At 48.8% G+C, this 21,709-nt stretch overlaps 1 protein-coding gene across 1 annotated transcript in view; it reads right to left on the bottom strand.

Annotated features, from left to right (window-relative positions):
* The window catches only part of Rgma (repulsive guidance molecule BMP co-receptor a), a 44,815-nt gene extending 23,561 nt beyond the window's left edge, over positions 1–21,254 (bottom strand). The window contains exons 1-2 of the mRNA XM_021193402.2: positions 20,885–21,254; positions 5,350–5,465 (exon numbers count right to left, since the gene is read on the bottom strand). Coding sequence (XP_021049061.1) covers positions 5,350–5,465; positions 20,885–20,898 — 130 coding nt within the window. The 5' untranslated portion in view covers positions 20,899–21,254. The remainder of the gene's footprint in view (positions 1–5,349; positions 5,466–20,884) is intronic.
* Between the last annotated feature and the right edge of the window lie 455 nt (positions 21,255–21,709).

Below are 21,709 nucleotides of genomic sequence, written 5' to 3'. Positions count from 1 at the left end.
GGGGGGGGGGGATATGAGTGTTCAACTCAGAACTGGGTGGCAAAGACAAAGCATAGAGCATCCCATGGGGAAAGGGGATAGACTATGAAGAGGAAGGGTCTGGGTTGTGCTGGATCCTCTAGGAATGAGGTTTGGGCTAGAAACCAGAGATGCTACTCCTGGATGCTGCAAACAAGGACCTCGAGATTCTGAGTGTGGTCCATCAGGGATGGGATTGGAGTAGGATACCAAGGCAGCCCCCTTGGTTACAATGTGGCAACAGAAAAGTACAGGAAAAGGCAGAGGACTCCAAGCTCTAGGCGATAGGACTACATGGAGACCATTTTGCAGGGAAGACGTGATGTTCTTGGGCAATGGAGTCCCAGATCCAGGTGGGGTGGGGGATGCAACTAGGGAGCCCACATCCTGGTATGCCTGGGACCCAGGAGACATGTGGGGAGTCCTGACTTTCAGTTTGAAAACTTGGAAAAATCTTGGGCAAATTGGTTGAGTGGGCCACTCAAGGAAAATAAAGCCTTCAGGGTGCATCTCAGCCCAGTGGCAAAATAGTACAGTACTAGGCTGGTACTGAAGCTGGAAAAGAAGCCTTGCACAATCTGGGAAAGGCAGGATCTTTAGTAGGAACTCCTCAACCTTACTCATTTGCCTCTGCAGGACCCAGTCTCCTCTCTCCCATCTCATCGCCTCTGCAGGACCCCAGTCTCCTCTCTCCCATCTCAGCCTTATTTATGACGTTGGTTTGCTTCCCTTACCCCTCCACATTCCCGACAACCCCTCTTTTGGGCAGCAGGGTGACTACACGAAATTTTTCCAGCCTTGCAGAGGCTCCCCTTCCCCAGAAAACTTCCCCTTTTTCTCCAGTTCACCCTCAGAGCCTCAGGGGCCATGGGGACTCTAGGAGTTATCGGTACTCTCTGCTCGCTACTCCCTGGCTGCTAGTCACCTACCTGCCTCTTGTAACTGAACATCCTTTTCTCCCCTCTTCTGCATGTCGGCCCCCCCCCCAAGTCATAGGCTAAAATCTAATCGTCAAAGCGATGGTATTATGAACAGGATCCAGGACTTTTGGAAGTGTTTATATCATGGGAGTAGAGCCCTCATGGAATGGAGCCCAGAAAGCCAGTTTTCCATTCCTTCTGCCTTGGAGGGACCTAGTAACAAGGCACAAGATGCACAGAATAGAAAGGTTCTCTAACCAGATTCTACAGTGGCTGGTTCCTCGGTCTCTGATTTTCTAGCCTCCACAGCTATAATCACCAAATTTCTGTTGTCTGCAACAGAAACTCCTTTTGGAACCCAAAATCCAACTAAGAGACCCAATAACTATAATCTAAGAAGCAGGCTTACAAGTTACACATTCTTCCCTTTTGTTTGTTTGTTTTTGTTTTTTCCCCAAGACAGGGTTTCTCTGTGTAGCCCTGGCTGTCCTGGAACTCAGTCTGTAGACCAGGCTGGCCTCAAACTCAGAAATCCGCCTGCTTCTGCCTCCCGAGGGCTGGGATCAAAGGTGTGCGCCACCACTACCCAGCTCAAGCTACACATTCTTAAATAGCAGTTCTGATAGAAAAGGCCTCATCTCTATGGCCGTGCACATATATTTAGATACTTGAGAGAACCTTAGTTTCTCTAAGCCTCAGTTTCTGCACTTGAAGACTAACACTTCTACAACAGGTAGAGTTCAAAGGCCTAAGGGACTGGCTAAAGAGCTGGCCGAGCAGTTAGGAGTGCCTGCTGCTCTTGCAGAGGACCCGGATCAGTTCCCAGCACCCACACAGGGCAGTTCAAACAAAACCAAGTAACTCCTGTTCTTGTGGCTCTCATGTTCTCTTCTGGCCTCTCTGGGCACTGCATAAATGTGGCACACATGCAAACATGCAGATACATACACATAAATAAAAGTAAATGAAGATTTTAAACTATTAGGGAAAGAAACAAAGAGAGGCTGCATTGAAGCTCTCTTAGAACTAGCCCTTCAAATAAAGCATGCCATCAGACCCCGCCCCCCCCCCCCCCCCCCAGGCCTTGGATGGGTTTCTCTTAGAAGTCTGTTTGAATAAGTCACAATGGTCTCACAGCTTAAAATGTATCTATTTACTGTGAGCTGAAGAGGATGCTATTTGTGGAGAACTCTTTTAAGAAGTTTTTTCCGGTCTCTCCTCTTGCCCTGCCCTGCCCCCACCTCGGGTAGATGGCAGCGACTGCCCCATCCTCTATCCTAGAACAGTATTCACTCCTTCAGCCTTTCTCTCTTCAACAGGCTGAAGGCCTCCATCAGAAGGCTGTACTGAGGGCTAGAGAGATGGCTCAGTGGTTAAGAGCACTGACTGCTCTTTCAGAGGTCCTGAGTTCAATTCCCAGCAACCACATGGTGGCTCACAGCCATCGGTAACGGATGCCCTCTTCTGGTGTGTCTGAAGACAGCTACAGTGTACTCGTATACATAAAGTAAATAAATATATCTTTAAAAAAAGAAAAGGCTGTACTGAGGTAGGACTTGATGTTGAGCAAGTACACGTAAACACTCAAAACACACAAACACTCTCAGTCTGGCGAAGTGAAGGCATCTTTCTTCACATAACTATGTCCAATTTAATTTGCACCCCTGCTTACTGCTGGCAGCCATTCAAGTAGGCAAGCTCTGAACAAACGTAGGCTTTCACAGGGCTGCTCGGCCAGTTTCCACCTGTCTTTTTTTTGGGGGGGGGGGTGAGGGTGTGGCCACGGCTTTCTTTTTGTCCTGAATGTCCACTCACTGCCTACCAGAACCACAGGCTTTTCCACCTTTATTCTGGGGCATCCTGTTTGCTGGACCAACATGTCAGAGCATGACAGTCCATCTCTGCTGTGGAAATTACGCAGCTAGCTCTTCCCCACGTCGGAAACTGTCTCTCTGATCCAGGTTTCCTGAGCACCCGCATTCCTGAAGGCTGGCCTCGGTGTAGTTTGGTCCTTGCTGACCGGCAGCTCAGTTTTCACAAAGGTGGGCAGTTTTGACTAGATGCAACTGTCAAAGGCCTCCGAGCAGGAGAAACCTTAGCTAGCGGGCAAGACACAACTCAGCTATCAGCTGCATCTGCCAGGATTTGGTTACCAGCCTTGAAGCCAAAAAGAAATGGGTTTCTTGGACACGGAAAGTGGCGGAATTTGAGTTGTGAATTATATAACCCATCAGTGTGCCTCGGACTATGCAGATAACTTTTTAAGACAAAGAAATGAACAGGAGAATATCACACGCCACCCCTGAGCCCACCTCGCCCTTGCAAGCTCCCCCTCTTCCCCCCCCCCCGCCCTCCAGCCTCAGAGATTAATAAGTGCTGCAGCTTTAAGAGCAGGAGGTGTTGTTTTAAGAGCCCTGGGAGCCCCCCTTCTCAATTTCAGCTCAGAGCTGAGATCACATCCCCCAATGCAGCCAAAGGACAAAAGCCATTTATCAACCTATCTAATAAAACTTCCAATGGGCTGGATCTTTATCCGGACCAAACCAAAACGAACACAAGTGCAAGCTACCGCCGAGAGTCTTTTGTACTTGCCAATGGTTTAGACGTTGTTATTTTAACTCTTGGGAAGGAATAAGATCAGTTGTTTTTTTTTTTTTTTTTTTTTTTTTTTTTTTAAATAGGACATTTAGATAAGCGGTTCTCAACCTGTGGGTCTTGACCCCTCTGGGGGTCCAGCTATCCTTCCACAGGGGCAGCCTAAGACCATCAGGAAACGCAGATACTTACATCACAATTCATAACAAAACTATGGTTATGAAGTAGTAATGAAAATAATCTTATGGTTGGAGGATCACCACAACGTTAGGAAGGTTGAGAATCCTACTGATTTAGATGAAGAAACTTGGGTCTCAAAAACATGAGAGAGTTGGGGGGGGGTGTCATCCTTCCTGCTGGAACTCTGTGGGGGTTTTGATATTTCCAGGACTTATTGGAAGATACTGACATCCCTCCTCCTTTCTGGTCCTGTGCAGGCAGTGATCTCTCTCTTCAGGAGAGAGCTTTAAAAAAAAAAATGCTTTTGAAAGTCTAGGGTGCTCCAGGGTCTAGCAGCTGCTGAAGGAGCTGAGATGCGTTGATTAGGAAGGCTCTGGGGACACTGCAGCCCGGCTGGGACAAGAGGGTAAACTGACCCTTACCCCAACAGTGCCTGTTGTCTCTGTTCTGTGCGCTCTGGGAATGCCAACTTACAACCAGGCCTAGCCTGGACTGACTGCCCTGTTCTGTCAGTTCCTTGAAACTCTTGGCTGAAGAGGAAATCAAAACAACTCAATCCCCGTCCTAACTCAAGTTCTTTCTTGCAAATCTCAGCTGCGCAGAGGCAGCATAACCACATCTGGCCGAGCTGTGAGACAGGCTGGAGTTTTTTGCTCAGAGACACGTCTGAACCCCACAACACAATGGAAACGGCCAGGAGATCCCGCCTTACACGGAGGACCATTTGGTCGTGACACTGTTTATTTGTATTTAAAAAAGAGAAAAACCGGTGAAAGGCGTTTAACTGGCTTTCTCTGACTCTGAGCAGCATGAAATAAAAATTTTACGAAACATTATAAAGAAAACAGACTGGGGATTTAAGCTTCGTTCACTCCCCCTCCCCCCAAAGGGGAAAAAAGTAAAGAAACCGGAGCGTTTGGGAAGGAACAAACGCTTCTCTGTGGAGTTGGTCTCCCTTCCCCCAACAAAAACAAGAGGTCCGGCCTCGGAGGAATTTGAAAGCAGCGATCTGCCAAAAACATTGTGAAAAACTATGGGGGATTCATTGGAAACAGATGGGCTTTTTCAGCTTTTAATTCTGAAATTCTCTCGCTTTCTGGCACAATAAAAACAAACAGGGGGGCGACGCAGAATGTTATCAAACAGGAATTAGCACGTCTGAGCCTGTGTCCGTGGGCTTTCCCGCGTGGGCCAGCGTGGGGGCGGGACAGGGCGGTCGAGGACTCGTCTGGGACCTCCCCAGCGCCCCCAGCTCCACCCCTGGGCTACCAACAGGTTTTGCAAACTGGTGGGCGAGGAGCTGGAGAAAGTGCTCCTGGTGCCCAGTCCGAGCCTCCTCTGGAGCACCCAAGAGGCGTTCAGGGAACCCGATTTCTCGTAGGGAGAGAGAGGGACTGAGAGGCATCTCTGCAGACCTCCCCACTCGCTCCTGCCCTTCGGAGCTCAGACAGGGGTTCCCTCACCTCCAGGTTTCCACTGACACCCATCTCTCCCTCCACAGGGCTCGGGACAAAGACTCGTAGAAATGGGAATCTGGGTCCCCAGGAGGCTGGTGAACTGGGGCCCCGACTGGCGCAGGGAGGCCCGGGAGTGAGACCGGTCGGCTGTCCCTCCCAACCAAGGAGCTGTGCCTTACCTGCGGGGAAGCTGCAGAGAAGGAAGGCGAGGGTCGGCCACAATCCCAGGGCTGAACGTCCTGCCCCTCTCCCCATACCCATCCATCCAGCTCGGCCTGTTACCACTAGCCTCTCCCTGGAAGAAGTTTAGAAGAAAAAGAGGGAGGGAAAAAAAAAAAAATCAATCACGCTGCGGAGAAGAGGCAGCCTCGCTCCGCCGGCGGGAGCAGCGAGCCGGGAGGCCCGGTCCACCTCCACCACGGGCGCCCCGTGTCCACCCCCACCCCACTCCACCTCCCGCCGCCCGGCCCCGCCCTCACCATCCATCATTCGGTTCCCCGCCAATGTCCCAGCGGCCCCGCGCCCCGCCGCCGCGAGCCCCGCCCTCCCGAGCTCGGGTTTCATCCAGGCGGGCGGGTGGGAGGGAGGAGAGGCGGCCCAGGCGGCCGGGCCGGTAGCCAAGGGACCTGGAGAAACCAGGGGCCCCCGAGTGCCTGGCTGGTCCTGGGCTCCGATCTAACCGCCACTCCCCACTCACCCAGGTGGCTAAGGGCGCTCAGGACAAGAGGATCTCAAAGAGCTCCTTTAATCCTTCCCCATCAACATCCCATTCAAGTAGAAAGAGCTTGCAGACAAACTCCAGCCTCCCTTTACCACCAGACTACCTCCTCCCAAACCCCCACCAACACCCCTTGGCTCATTTCCCCACTTCAGATGTCTCGCCGGTGCAGAAGACTGAAAAACCTTCTCCGGAGTTGTCAGACTCTGGGGCGAATGACCCACTGCCACAGCTCCGCCTCAAGGATCACGCCCCGCATCGGTCCTGGGCCACCCAACTGGACTCTGAGGGGTCCCCTCCAGCACTCTCTCTTAAACACCGGGTTGCTTCGCAAGAACTCGGTCCTGTTGCAACTGAGATCGCTCACAAACAGATCTTGCGAGCCTAAAGCTGCCTCCAGGGACATAGCTACCAAACTAGGGAGGTAGACGGTGGTCCCTGGGAAGCGCAGGGTCGAGCCAGCTGAAGCTATATCCCTAAGGCTCACCTTGGAAAGGGTGGTGATCTCCCCTTTTCGGTCTCTTATTTTTCCAGGAGAAAAAAAAAATGTCTCCTTCCCCAAGGTTTTCTAGGCCCCACAGCTCTTCTGCCTTTTTGGTATTTAAGGGACTGGCAAGTTGCGCTGAGAAACATCTTCTGTGTGATACCAGTGTGCCAGCGCAAGTGTTTTCAGTCAAACGGATTCCTCCGCCCCCCCACCCCCAAGCCTGCCCATCTGGCTCTTTGCGGGGGAAAAATTCTGGGTTTTGATCCAATTTCTCTTAAGAGCTATCACAGTCTTCACTTGCAGGCCACACAAGCTGCGGGGCTACCTCTGCATTTAGTACTCAGCTGTGGGAGAGCCTGGGAGAGCCGACTAGGGAGGAGGAGGTTGGGGGTGGGGAGTTGGGGGCGGGGCCTCTGCCCTGAAGTCACGTGGTGGCTCCGACACGCAGCCAGGCAGCACAACTTCAGAATCTGGCTTTCCTGAAGCAGGTGAGTAAGTGGAGACTAATTCCTCAGCCACCTGTGCGGCCAGAAGCTGCAGTTTCTCCTTTGGTCGAAAAGCTCTTGGTGGCAGCTGTTGTCCCTTACAGTTGGGCTATTCCGGTATTCCTCTCAAATGTTTAGGTCTCAAGACTTAGCAGGCTCTGCCTACTTGAACTGGAGCTTCCAAGTGCAGTGTAGGTTTGTCTAGTGAGAGGTCACCGTCTCAAATCCAGTTCTCAAACGCGTTCCTTTCCAACCAGTCAAACCCCACAATTGTGTGGGAGTCCTAGCACAGCAGCCTGCTCCAGGGGCAAGGGGCAGCCCGGGCGCACTAAGGGAGCACACAGCCAGACTGCCCAGAGACCTTCCCCCTCCTCAGGTCCAGCAATTGACACCGTTTGCTGGAAGCTGCCTTTCAGGAGCTCATTCTAAACCTTTGCATAATTAGGGCTCTCCTAAGCTTTCCTGGCAGCCCAGGCCACTGCAGCTCCAGATCAGAACCCTGAGGCCTTCAGAAGGCAAGCAGGAAGGCCCCTCTAGCCCTGCCTGCCCTAGGCCCAGGGACAGCAGGGATTTTCATCTCAGCACCTGTTTCTCCGTGTAAAAGGGCCAGCCTACTATTGTCACTTAAGACCGCAACTGAATACAATTTGGGAGGGACATTACCCCCAGCATTGCTGCTAGGGATGGGTACTGCTTTGAGGGGAGACTCAATTTTTATATATATATATATATATATATATATATATATATATATATATATATATATTCATGTATATATATATATATATATATATATATATTCATGTATATGATATATGTGTGTGTATATGCATATGTATATATCTGTGACTATGTGCACATGTGTGCAGGTGCTGACACAGGCCAGAAGAGGGTGTCGCATCCCCTAGGAGTTGGGATTACAGGAAATTGTGAGCTTCCCCACATGGGTGCCAAAAACCAAACTCTAGTCATCTGTAAGAGCACCGAGCATTCTTAAGCACCGAGAAATCCCTCCAGCCTGAGAGCCAACTTTTTATTTTTCCAGCTTTGAGTTTGGGGTTTCCTATGTGTTTTAATCATATTTAAACCCCCACCCTCGACCCATTTCCTTACCTATCCAAATTTGTGTCTATCTTTCTCAAACCCTTCAAGACCAATCTATGTTGCCCAAACATAAATATTCTTGGGTATGTGGGCTTTCACCGGTTAGTTTATCAGGTACCCTTAGAGAAAACTGTCTTTCCTCTTAACAGCTAATCATTTGCTCCATGGCCATCTGTTCAGGATGGACTCTGTCCCGTTTGGGGACGAGAATTGTCAAGTGTCTTGAAGGCTTTGTTTCTAATGATCATGGCTAATATTTTGATTTGTTCTTTTTCTAGTCATGTGTATGAACGCGTATCTATATGCATGTGACTGTAAGTGCCTGCAGGGGTCACAGTTGTTGGAGTCCCTGGACCTAGAATAACAGCTGGTTGTGAGCCATGTGACGTGGATATGCTGGGAACTAAACCTGGTTCCTTTGGAAGAGAAATACATACTCTTACCACTAAGTCATCTCTCCAGGCCCTTGATCTGTTCTTACACCGGCTGTGCTGGTTTACATTTCCAGTTAAGATAGGTCCTGTGATCATCCTTGTGCAGAGGAGGAAACTGTGGCTGAGTGATCAGAAATATTGACCCAAGCTGGGCATTGTGGTGCAGGCCTCTAATCCCAACACTCAGAGGGGGAGAGGCAGGCAGACAGATCTCCCTGAGTACTTCGAGGTCAGCCTGGTCTACAAAATGAAGCCCAGGACAGCCCGAGCTAGTGAGATACTGTTCCCTCCCCCAACAATCTTTCCTGAGAGAGGTGCTATTGGGGAACCTCTCCTGGTGTTCTTCCTCTTTTAAGACAGGCCATCAAGCATAGCCAGGTGTGTTCTGGATCCAATACAGGCTGAGCTCAGAGGTGACCTAAGGGGACGGTGGGTATTACTACACGTTGGGGCGGAGGCTGTTTACAGAGATGCTATACTGTTTTCACTGAAGTTGAATTTAACTGGTAAGCTTTTCCGGGCTGATGGAGATCATCATGTGATGGCCCACCCCCACAGGTTTCCCTTGGTTCTTCTGGGCAATATGAAACTTGTTTCAGCTAGGGCAAATCATGATATTCTTCATAGATTTCTCTCACTTATATAAACAGACTCCTGGACAGAGAGGACGTGACTGGTCCAACATTGGTCCCGGGCATTTATGTCCACCTTATAAATGGAGATTGTCAGTGGCTCTCAATCCACTGTTCACCTCTCACTTATGAATCGGATAAATCTTCTGGAGTGTTCTATGCTCTTGCTCTGCTTTGAGATAGTAGGAGAGGGGACAGGGGAGACAGTTCATTTGGTAAAGCGCTCGCTCGCCTTGTCAACGGTCAATTACTTGCCTAGTCTGAGCGTGATCCCAGAAACTCACATGTGTGCATGCAAACACACAAACACACTCACAGCTTACTCACACTGCGTCTTGAGGAACTGGATTGGTTCACTTTATACCTCCGAGTGTGAGCCTATTCTTTTAAATGTACCGTCTGATTCCTCATTGCTCTCCCATGGCCTGGCTACTCTGGGTCTGGCTATCTCTGAGTTGACGAAGCAGCCTTTGTTAGGAGTCCACCATGACCTTTGAGTGTGTCCAGGCTTTCATCCTATCACCTCTCTGCCTTCATCTTCCCACAGGAAAGCCCTAAAGGAACAAAGCAGGGCAGCCTCTTGTGAAAGATGCTCTCTGGGGTGACAAGGTTGCTCAGCCTTCTACAGCCTTGAGATAGTTTTCTGCAGTGGAAGGACATAAACCGGCGGGCCTGGATTACGGCCTGGGAAGAACGTTATGTTTGGCTTGGTGTTCAGGACCACTTCTGATCCAATGTTAGCAGTTTCTGAGCATCTGGCTCTGCATGGCCTTTAGCTAACCAACTACGAAGACCCTCCCGATCCCCCTGTGTGACTATCAACAGCCTGGGCTTGCGTTATGTTATTGTAAATGCATTAATTCGGGCATTGTGCCTGCAAAGCTTCATTTGTGTTTTCTCTCTCAGCCTTAATTTAAGCTCAGCCGGTAGTTAATTAGCACTTGTTTGCGGCCTCCACAGTACCTGCATCTCATCTGCAGGCTGGAACATTCTGACCTTTCTTTTTTCAGATAATCTATGTAAATTTAAGCTAAATCCCGGTGCACCATCAATCCTGAGGGATTCCCCACTGTTCCTACTTCTCCATCCAGAAAAGCAGTGGCTTAGCCTATCTTTGCTTCTTGCCTCTAAGGAATTCTAATCGTTGACAATTCCCTTCCCCCTGCTCTGGAGCCACCAAACTCTTCCTTATAAATGATCTTTCGAGTGGAGGCTTGTTGGACAGGATTTTGAAGGCCATGGAATTCATCCCTAAGTTTCTTCCTTGCCTTCAGGTTTATTGGCCTTTCTTCCACTCAATCGTCCAGTTTCATGTTTTCCTTATAGAAGCTGGTGTGCTTCATCCAGACAATGGATACTTTACAGTGTGCTAAGCAACAGTAATGCAGTGCACGTTCTATCAGAGTGACCGCTAAAGGGGACCACTACACAGACAAGCTCCTTTTGTGGGTGCGAGACGGTAGGTGCACAAGAGCCAAGTGCAAGGACAGTTGTCCATGCTGGTCATGAGGACATCACTGCAGCCCTTCCTTGTCATCACTGTCTTCTTCCCTACAGTCGACAGTAGGACAGGCAGCCATGGGACTTCCTCCCCATGGTCACTGCCCGTCAGGTTAGTAGAAAGCCTCTCTCTGTTTATTTGCTCCCAAAGCATTTGTAAGTTGCTGTCATTGCTCTGGCACTAAGAACTTCTTCAGGCTTCAGTGGTACAGTAAATGCCTGGTGTGTGCAGTACTCTGGGTTTGATCTAGCAATACACACACACACACACACACACACACACACACACACACATACACAGCTTGCACACACACTCGCTCACACACGTGTGCAAACACACCTCATCATAGACTTTAAGACTCTTGCAGCATGCTCCTTGAATCATTTGGTCCACTTAACTTTCCTAGGTTTTCTGGCTGACCTCTTTTCTTTCTGCGTGTACATGCTATTTTTGTTTTGATGGTTTTTCCATTACAACGAGGATAACTTCTTGGTAATTAAAACGTACAGATTTTTTTTTTCTCCAACATTTAAATGTTACTTTTCCTAGAAGAACCGATCGACTCTGATTTTCCAATAGTTCTCTTTTAAAAACTGAGGTAGCATTCCACTGGGACACTGTCACATTTACTGAAAAAACATATTTGCAGATTCCAGCCACTTCTCAAAGTCTTTAAATATGTATCATCAGATTGGCAATACTTTTTCCTCACAAAAGAGACATTTCTTTTATTAATGCATTGTTTTTTTCTATCTCACTCTAAGAACTGAGGGCTCTGAGCTGGGCTTGAAGTACTCTGCGAGCAGCGGAGGAACTGGTCTGCACTAGGCAGCGCTCAGTAACAGGACCTGGCATCTCAGAGGATGACAGTGCCCAAGATGGGTCCTCAGGAACCTTGAGTTTGCAGCACATTCCTACAGTCACCAGACAACCTGGGCCTTAAAAAGCTGAGAGGCTTTGGGAGATGGAGGACATGAGCATCTTTTAAACAGGACAACTGATGGCAAAGCATGAGCTCCTGTACCACAGATGTGCACCTGTTACCCACAATGCTCTTCTCCATCAGCATCAGCCTCATAGCATCTAAAACAACCTCTGTCAAGATTTTATTTCTTAGGCAAACTAACAGACCCATACATAGGTCAGCCTTCATGCCTATTAGACTATTTCTAGAACAGTTAGAGTGTTTTCAGGGACTGAAGGACCAGCTTGGTAGACCTGGGGTGTGTGCATGGAGAGCTCTCCTCGGGACCTCACAAAATCTATCTCCCCACATTATCATGGATGTATTCACTGTGCTAGGAAGAGAGAAAGATGATTTCTAAGGAAAGAACATGATGAAAGAACAAATTTGGGGAGCTTTTAGTTTCCTTCAGTCCAGTACCAAATATATTTATAGAAAATGAAATTATAATATAGGTCCATGCTAAAAAAATTCAGTGTCACGTGATCTTCCTGGACGCAGTAACAGTTAACAGTTCATACACAGCTATCCATATATTTCTATTTCCATGTGTGTATAAGAACACATCAAGCCATCCATCTATGTATCTATCAATCAACCTATCTATCCTTCTTAATATAACAATAATATTGCAAAAACCTATCAGCCTTTTGACTGTTCCCTCTACAGTGGGTGTGTCCTATTAATCATTCTATGAACCCTCTAACATGGCAGGAACGGAGAACAGTTGAGTTCACCAGCCAAAGCCAATGTGCATATATACAGATGGATGAAATGCAAAATGGCACATATGAGGGCTGTCATGTCACTTTAAACAGTTATGTCCCGTTCTCTTCCTAGGCCTCGACTTCCACCTGAAAGCCACCTTTCCTCGGAGAGTTCAGATCGGCCAGTGCTGTTCCCACAGCTAGGATGCCTGATATGGCACCAGCCGCTTCCTAGCTATGCTCTACGACTCCGGCCCATGGCATAAGCTTTCTCTTGCTGTGAGAAGAAGCAAGGGCCTGTTTTGTGTTCCCTGTGCTGTCTCCCAGTCTGAATCAAGGCTACCCCGGACTCCTCCTGATGATCTCCTGGCAGTTTCCAGGGCCACCTTTCCATCTTTGTGTCTCAATCCGTCTCGCCTTCAAGATCCTTAGCAAACCCTTGGGTGAGCCTTTTTCCTTCTTTCAGTGTTTGCCCTGCATCTCCCTAGTGGGATTATTAACTGGAATGCCACCAGTGTGTCATGATCAAGGTCTCTTTCCCTACTTTTTCTTCTCTTGAGCTACTTGTCGAAGATCCTAAAACACCCAACATTTAGTGTATTAATCTGCCAATTCTTCTTCCTACAAAGCCCAGTAGATGAGCAGGGACATTGTAAATGAACTGTCAGTTTCGGATCTCAATCTTTCGAAGATGCTGATGTAAACGTGAGGAAATCTGTCCAGGGATGAGGACTGCCTGCTTTTAGCAGTGTAGCCCAATCACGGCCTGTCTTCAGCTCCTATACTTGAATGGCCTGGCTGCCTCTGGGATATGGCAGATGGGTCTTCTAGTACTGCAGTCCCCTTGCAGGGATGTATCGAACTCATGCTGTCTCTGTAATGAAGTGTCCTTGCCCAACATCTGACTTTCGAACAGTTCTGGAGCTTCATCCGGAATGTTTCTGCATTCCCCGAGTGGAAATATTGCTGAGCAAGTGGGAAATGTTATTTGAGAAGTGACATTTTTATGTTTTACTGTCAGCATGAAATTCTCCAGCAATGATATACCTGAAACTATACCCTGAAGCCATTTAATAACAGCCTCTCATTTGAAGCAGCCAGTAAGATGGCTCAGTGGGTAAAGATGTTTGCTGTCAAGCTAGAGAGCCTGAGTTCCATCCTGGGGACCTGTATGGTAGAAGGAGAGAACTGAGTCTGTTCTCTAACCTCTAAAACACACACACACACACACACACACACACACACACACACACACACACATTAAGAGAGATGGTTCAGCAGTTAAGAGTACTTGCTGCTCTTCCACAGGATCAGGGCTAGGTTCCCAGCACCCATGTGTGAAGACGGTTCACAATCATCCATTACTCCAGTTCCAGGGGATTAAGGCATGCACTTGGTGTACATCCATACACAAAGGCAAAACACTCATGCAGATAAAATGAAAATAAATAAATTCTTAGAAAATTAAAAGCAGCTTTTGGATTCTTATACACTCATCATACGCAGTTCCCGTAATGAGTGGACCACACAGCCTTTACTTCCTTCCCTCTAATCCAGTCACTTCCTGACAGCAGAACTGGCTTGAATCCACTTATCCACCACATGGCAACTGTGGGAACGGACAGTGAGCGAGTCTGTGTCTTTCTCCTCAGCAGCAGATGGCTACACAATTTGTATTAATGAACAATTCAGTGCCAAGCACAAGTTCCGTGGACAGTTAGCAAGAGGAACAGGCGTTCAGGGTATTAACCAAATCCAAAACTGCTCAAAATGGTGAGGGGGAGTACAGAAGAGTCCCCGATGACAGGAGGTGAGGGAAGGACCCGTCTGCAAGGAGGCGTGCTCATGTGACCTTCCGCCCCACAACTGCCCTGATCCTTCTTTTTACCTGAGAGGGAGAACACTGCCTCATCTTCTGTATGAGAGAGAGAGCATACAGCATCCTGGGCTAAGGTTACTCAGTCTGGAAAGACTAGATCTGTAAACGGGGGATGGATGTAGCTTCAGCTCCCTCAGGAGGTTGATGTAAGGAGTCGAGGAATTTACACTCAGACTCCACTCAGAACAGCCGCAGAACCACAGCAAGTGTTGAAAGTAGTTTCCAACATTAGTCGAGTACCCTGGACAAAGACCTTTGCTTGGGTTTTTTTTATAGAATGCCTACGACGTGCCAGGTTCTAGTAGGGCCTTTGCAAATGTGGAAAAGGGGGGGAACCCACAGCACCCTGTAAGGACCCCTAAATAACCTTGATGCTGGGTAGGTTTTAGGGCCTACTGAGCCCTCATTATAAGAAATCATTCTATAGACGACTACAGAATCGCCTTAACTATGCAAGTGGATGGAGCCAGTCCCTGTTTATACATGAGTCTGAGACTCAGGAGGGTACAGTGACTCGCCCAAGATCCCTAGGAATGCAAATGTCAGGGCAGAGCCTAACGCCAGGCTTCCTGATGCCAAGGCGGGTGTTGCTTCTCACTAAGCCACTAAGCTGCACCTCAACTCACCCAAGGTTGATTTTTCCCTGTCAGCTCAACAATGCATCCCATATGCCTCATGATGGACTGCACTAGAAATGGGAGTATGTTTAGAGGAATACTATTTTACAGACACTAAAACAAATAGAAGGATGTTCTTAGAAAAAGAGTATCTCCCTTAGCATCCTCCCCTGCCCCCTCCTAAGTCATGTCGGAAGTCGAAAGTCATAGAATTCTTCATGTGTCTTTTGGATGGCAAGAGGGTTTTACATTTTTTTCTGCCAAGTAGTCACAGTACCCTTTCCTGGGTTTAAGCATGTCCTAGATCACCATGAAAAATTATACAACAAGAAAATGGTTAAGTTGGCCAGATTCTTCTCCGTAATCTCTGTAGCCCACGCCCATTCCAGGGCAGTCTCAGGTTGTAAGCCAGGGGTCTTCTGACCGCGTGTGGGGATACAGATGGCATCTGCCTGCCTTGAGCTTCACTTCCTCCTTGCATACTCTTAACTCTGGCTGGTGGGCAACCTGTTCCTTAACCAGGGGCCAAGTCAGTAGACTCTACAATGGCAGACACTTATTCAAGAAGAGGTCAGGTTCCTGCAATTTAGGAGCTCTTTTCTCAAAATAGTCCCAGCAGAGAAAAATGAAAAGTTGTCAAACCCGAAACTGGCCTTGAACTTCTTACATGGCCAAGGATGGCCTTGAATTCATGAGCCTCCTGCTTCAGCCTCTAAGGGCTGGGATTATAGGAGTGTGTCACCACTAGCTATCCCTGTCATATGATCCTAAGATGGGACATTGAGTAGTCAGTTTAGCATTGTTATGATAGCTACCAGAAGAAAGCATTGTGGGTTTTTTTTTTTTCCCCTCCTCTTTCTGAGGTAGGGTTTCCCTGTGTAACCCTGGCTGGTGTGGAACTCACCCTGCACACCAGGCTTTAAAGTCAGAGATCCGCCTGCATCTTCCTTCCAAGTGCTGGGATTAACGGCCTATGTCAACACCTTACAGCTAGGAAAGCCTCTCAAAGCAGATTTATTTACTCTGCTTCCTGGTTTCAGAGGTGCCAGACCAGAATCTTCCTTTCCATTGTTTCTAGGTCTGTTGTGAGGCCATTTATCTTGATGGCAGAAGCTACTCATCTCACAGGGACAGGAAGCTGAGAGAAGCAGAGAAGGTGTAAGGGTGGAATATATCCTTCAAAAGCACTCTCCCACTTACCCACCCCCTCGAATCCGTTCTTGTCTCCTAACTTTTCCATCACCACGCCCTCCGGTAACACTGTCAAGTCATGAATCCACAAACGGATTAACCCATGATGAAACCAGAGCCTTCAAGATCCAAGCACTTCCTAAAAACCCAATACACAGGCCTCAAGGACACGATCACAACACAACAGAAAGAATTTCTGAAGTCAAAACAGCGAACTGTTTCTGTGGCGATGACCCATGTGTGACAGAGTAAGCTAAACTCTCATGACTCTCATGTCCTAAGACAAAAATGACCCGCCCATGCCTAGCAGGGATGGGGCCTATAGGAGATGTCACCATGAATCTCATAGTAGCTGTGGGTGACCCAGCCTCTCAGCAATGCATTTGCTTCAAAACTCTATTTATTATTTATACCATACCTTCTTCCATCCAAGGTATTAAGTTAGATGAGAATTAAAAATATATTACCTACCCACATGTCCAAATATTAATTATTATTCTCTCCAATGTACCAATTACCGCAAAGAAACCCTGTAATTTTTGTGGTCCTGTCAATGAGCTATGCATTTCTGTGTGCTCTTCTGATGACCAGGAAAAAAAAAATCCTCATGTGGTTTCAAGTGTCCCCTGGTTATATTTTTGTAAAAGCAATCTATTTTTCAGGATGACACCATCAAGGGCAGAAAATGCATACTGGGTGCTCGAAAGCCAGCCTTTAAACAGATTAACATGGGTATCCTTGCCAGGGAAACGTTAGCCAGCAAGACCGAGTGCACTATCAAACTTTGGCACACAGAAATCAGACTTTGCAAAAGCAACCTGTACAGTGTGATGTCAAGGCTTATAAACAGGTGCTCAGGAGGGAAGAGGTCATACTGAGCCTGAAGTGCTGAGTACCATGTATCAAGTTTACAAGGAAAATGCATCCCTTGACGGAATGCCTCAAGTTTGGCTGACGCATGTTAAGTGATGAAGGCTGCCACCTCAGTCTTGGTGTGCGTGTGCCTGTGGCACCTAACAAGTCATCAAAGAAAAGATTCTTCAACATGCCTATGGACAAACAAAGCGTGTTTGCATCCATCCTCCATGCGACCATTATGCTAAGAGGGAGGTAATGGTGCAGAAACTTGCATGGAGAACTGCAGCAGATCGGCTCTGTGCACACAGATAAGAGCAGAAAAGCACTATCAGGTAACAGGACAAATTGTTCCTGTCAGCCGGGGCATGCTCCTGAGAGGAATTTGAGATCTGAGCATCCTGGAAGATGAACAAACATAGTGACTATTAAAATGCTCCAGGGAAACACAAGGCGACACATTTTAGAGCTTTTCTCTCCTATTTGTTGCTCTCTGCTTTGACCCTCAGAGGACACAGAATCTAAAAGAATTAGCCTGTTTCACTAAAATCTTTTCTTTTCAGGGACTTGTGTTTCCCCTCTGATTTTCATACGCTGGCTAATGCATTATTTTGATTTTTGAAAGTTCTACCTCTGGGCAGCAATGCTTAAATAGATCATTGAAAACCACAGAAAAACCCAATGGGGAACGCTTTAGTTAACCCTCTTCGTAAACAGTGCTCGCAACTCTTTATTCTCCATTCCGAGGGCATGCCTTTGTAGGCTCATCAATTAGCAGTGCCTCTAAAATGTTTCAAATAAAAGACTTTTGCATTTACATAGTCAATTTCTGCCAAAAATCTCAAAGCTGCCCCTCCTCCTCCTCATTATGAACTTTTATACCACACCAGACTTCCTGTCCCTCACCTCTGATTGGGCCATGTGCAGCATGTTCCACTCAAAGGACAGCCAAGAAACTAGGTGTCTTCCTTAAAGCTGTCCATTTGTCAGCAAGGAACCTGAAGTCTGCCTGATTCTGCCTGTGTCCTTGGTAAAGCAGACCTTAACTTTCCCATCATCCCTGTCTACTGCTAAGAGAAGGGATAGAACCAGGCTGTGGGTTAAAGAAAAGAGGAATCTGTTATTCGGGCTGGAAACCAGACAGACAAACCAGAGAACCAGAGACTCTCCTCACCAGGCTAACCTCAGTTGTTTTTTTTTTTTTTTTTTTTTTTTTGAATGACTAAACAATGAAAAGTCTGAAACTCGAAGCCATTCTCCTCAAGAATTCTGAGAAACAGAAGCAGACAATAGTAGGCTGAACAATTCCATTTAAAAGGGTTTTGCCCTAGTGTATTTAGCAGAAATGAACATACTCCAATTAGTCTGTGATGCTTTCTGACGATCCTCCTCTGCCTGTGCGGTTTCACTTGGGTGTATCCATCCCCACACCCACTTTGGAAGGTTTCAGGGACATACCTGTTTCACTGTCTACCCTGCATACTTTAAGGCAGGACCTGATTATGCAGCCATGGATGGTTTTTAAAATGTGCTTGAACCTCATTCATTTAGCAAGGCTGTAGCAGAAAAGAGCACTTTAGACCTGGGGTTCTCAACCTTCCTAACTCTGTGACCCTTTAATATGCTACAGTGATTCCCCCAACCATAAAATTATTTTTGTTGCCACTTCGTAACTGTAATTTTGCTACAGTTATAAACTGTAATGTAAATATGTAACATGCAGGATATCTGATATGTGACCCCTGTGAAATGGTCATTCAATTCCCACAGGCTTTACACTCAACACTATGGCCACGCCCCTACACATCTCTGAAATCCTTTCTTTCCCAGGAAATGAAAATGCCAGCCTGCTTCCTGGTAGCAGTGAGCATCCTGGCTTTATCACGCCCCGTCCTGGTGTCAGGGATGTGTGGATCCACTTCTTTAATTTTGAACCTGGGTTACCAAAGACTGCTGTAGCGCAAACTCAGGAATCACATTCAATAGGAACCTCCACGCCTTCCTTCTGTATCAGCCTACATCCCAGGCAGGCAGCAGTGAAAGTCAAATATGCTCCCTTTATAAGATGCCAAGCTGGTCTAGGAACCCTTCTGTCATTATTATTAAACAAATATGTGTGAGTGGAGAGACAGAGCCAAGACAGAATGGTAGAGGTAGCATGGACGGATGAGCCACATGTGCATTAGGAGTGATAGCGTATCTGCGAAGGAAATGAAGGGGCAGAGTTCTTGGACAAAAGGGGATTTGGAACTTGGAATGTGGCTCAGCTGGTAAAGTGCTTGCCCGGCACACACAAAAAGCCTTGGGTTCGATTCCCAACAATGCATGTATTAGATGAGATAGGAGAATCAGAAGTTCAAGGTCATTTTTGGCTCCATAGAAAAGTAAGGAGCAGCCCAGGATACATAAGACTTAAAAGAAAAGAGCAAAGAAAGAGGCTGGATACCGGTTTACTACCCCTGCAGCCCAGAGGAGTCTCTCAGAGAACTTGCTTTATCACAGGCAGAAAGCCACGATGCTCTCCAAGGAGCCAGAGTGCCCTTCACACAGAGAACTCATTCCCTGCTAGTATCTGCAGGCCTGGAAGGTGGCAGCAAATCCAGCCATAAAGAATGTGCAGCCTGCCCGCAGGCAGGGATGCGTGGGTGCCCCACCCCAGAGCCTTTGTCCAGCTTCTGCCATCCTGCCTGTCAGTCATTCCGGGAAGTAGACCTGCTTGAACAGCAGAAACTCTCTCCCCTTGTGTGTGTATGAAAACAAAACAAAACAAACAAAAAACCAAGAGGCCATTTGGGGGTTCACTGTTCCCTTTCAGTGGAGATGGCATGACGCTCTTTCCCCGTTCTTCAGCTACCCTAAGAGCGGGCTTAACATTAACTTCATAAATCACCTATATAGGTACAGACTAACTAGAGAGTAGTAAAGTGACCGTACAGGCTTGCCAGATCCCTGGACCAGATGCCGAGGGACAAAGGCGGGTGACAGCTTACTTTGTTTTTGCTAGAACCCAAAACTACACAGAGGGGAATGGCAGTTTTGGAGGTGATATCCTGCCACTAATACAATTCGACATTCGGTTCCGAGAGCTAAGCCCCAGGCAGCGGGTGCTCAAGCTCTACAGGATGGCCCAAGCACTAGTCTTTCTGGACATGTTGGCTAGTCCCATCTCTCCATCTCCTCGTATAGGGGAACTTTGAGAACGCCCAACTTCATGGCTTGTGAGGAAGGGACAGATCACCATTTCCGCTAGATGGCGATATTTCCCCTAATCCATCCGCTTCAAGACACCCAATTTATAAAATAAATACAATCCAACGCCTTCTGAAACCACACCACATAATAACAGCACACAGGCTCCAATTAAAGTCCCAGTCTCGGGAAACTGACTCTCTCTCCGAGAAAATCTAATGCAACTACTCTAGTAAGATGCAATCGAGAGTTGCATCCAAGTGTCTTTCATATTTGCACCGGTCCCCCAATACACCTGTCCCTCTTCCCCTAGTTAACACTCAGGAATGAGCCAAGGCTCAAGTCAGGCGCTGAGTCCTCGCGGTGCCTCGCCTTCCTCTTAGGAACGTCGGACCTTTTGGGACCCTTGCCCACCCCCCCCCCGTAGCCACCACCCCAAGTCTGGCACACCCTACGCTCCTAGGCAAGGGTCACTCACACTGTACAATGCCGACAGCCCCCGGGCAGGTGCGTTCATTTCCAGCCTCTGCAACCCTGGCCTAGGTGAAGTGAGAGAATCCGGTTTCACCGTGGGTCAGCGAGGTGACCAGAGATCTGTCAAGAGCTCTGTGGGTCGGGGGGGGGGGGGCTCTCGCCTCAGGAAGAGGTGGCCGTGCAGGAGAGAGAGCTCCAGGCGGTACACAGTGGGTGGGACAGGCGCCGGGTCTGCCCAGCCACGCGCAGCGCCTACTGCCCTCAGCATCTTAGGGGGGTGGGGAGGGGGAGAAAAAACACCAAACCACAAAACTTATCTGCTGCCAAGTGCGAAGGCGATTAATCGGTGGCAAAACCCTAAGTGTGCGAGATTGGACACCGGGTTGGGGGAGCCACTGATCAGTGAGGTGACCGAGCACAAGTGTCCGCAGCGCTTTGGGGACCTCGGGACCCCGTGCCCCCGCTGTCCGCGCTTACCTTGGCGGCTGCATGAGCCCCTCCAGCCCGCGGGGGGTTGGCGCTGGCGGGGCTGCGTGCGAAGACTAAGTGTAGGGCGGTCGCTCGTGGGTCCCTGGGTGAGGTGGGAGGGGCCCGGCTGGCGCTGGTCCCCGCAGCTCAGCGGACTCAGTAGCGGCCCGGGGCGCTCCGCCTGCTCCCGGGCTGCATGCCTGCGAGCGCCTGGAGGAGCGAGCCTCAGGAGCGGCCCGCTGGCCACTGCTTCCCGGGCGCAGGGCTCGGGCGGCGTAGCTTGCACTTCCGAGACGCCTGCAGAGTAGGGCGGCCCGGGCTAACCTGCTGCCTCGCCCGGCCTGTCGCCGCCACCGCCACCGCCACCGCTGAGCGCGGCGTCGCGAGGTTCGTTTGCGCGCGGCAGGGAGGGGGCGGGCCGGGCACCCCGGGAGCGGGCGGGGGGCGAGCGCGGGCGGAGCGGAGGGAGGGGGGAGAGGTGGGGTCTGGGCTCCAAAGGCCCCGCCCCGCCGCGGTCCCACCCTTGCTGATCCGCGCTAGTGGGTGTGTGAGGACGTGGGGGGGGGGTGAGCCTGCCAGAAAGCGCACACTCTCCCCGCGGGCTCGCGATCCCGGGGTGCGAGCAGCAAGTGCGGCGACCCTCCCTCCCGCTATCGCCTTCAACTTTCCTAACCCTGGGCAAGGTGGCTTGGAGTCCACGTTTTCAACCTGGGAGCCTACAGTGGCTTCTAATCGTGGATAAATACTGACATCTGTCGAAAGTCACCTTTTTTCTATAGGGATTTAACTCCTATTTAGAATCATATTGGAATAAATAAATAATATGTATATTGC

This window comes from Mus pahari, chromosome 1, assembly GCF_900095145.1.
Source record: "Mus pahari chromosome 1, PAHARI_EIJ_v1.1, whole genome shotgun sequence".
NCBI classification, from domain to species: domain Eukaryota; kingdom Metazoa; phylum Chordata; class Mammalia; order Rodentia; family Muridae; genus Mus; species Mus pahari.
This window is presented reverse-complemented; position numbering and strand designations above follow the sequence as displayed.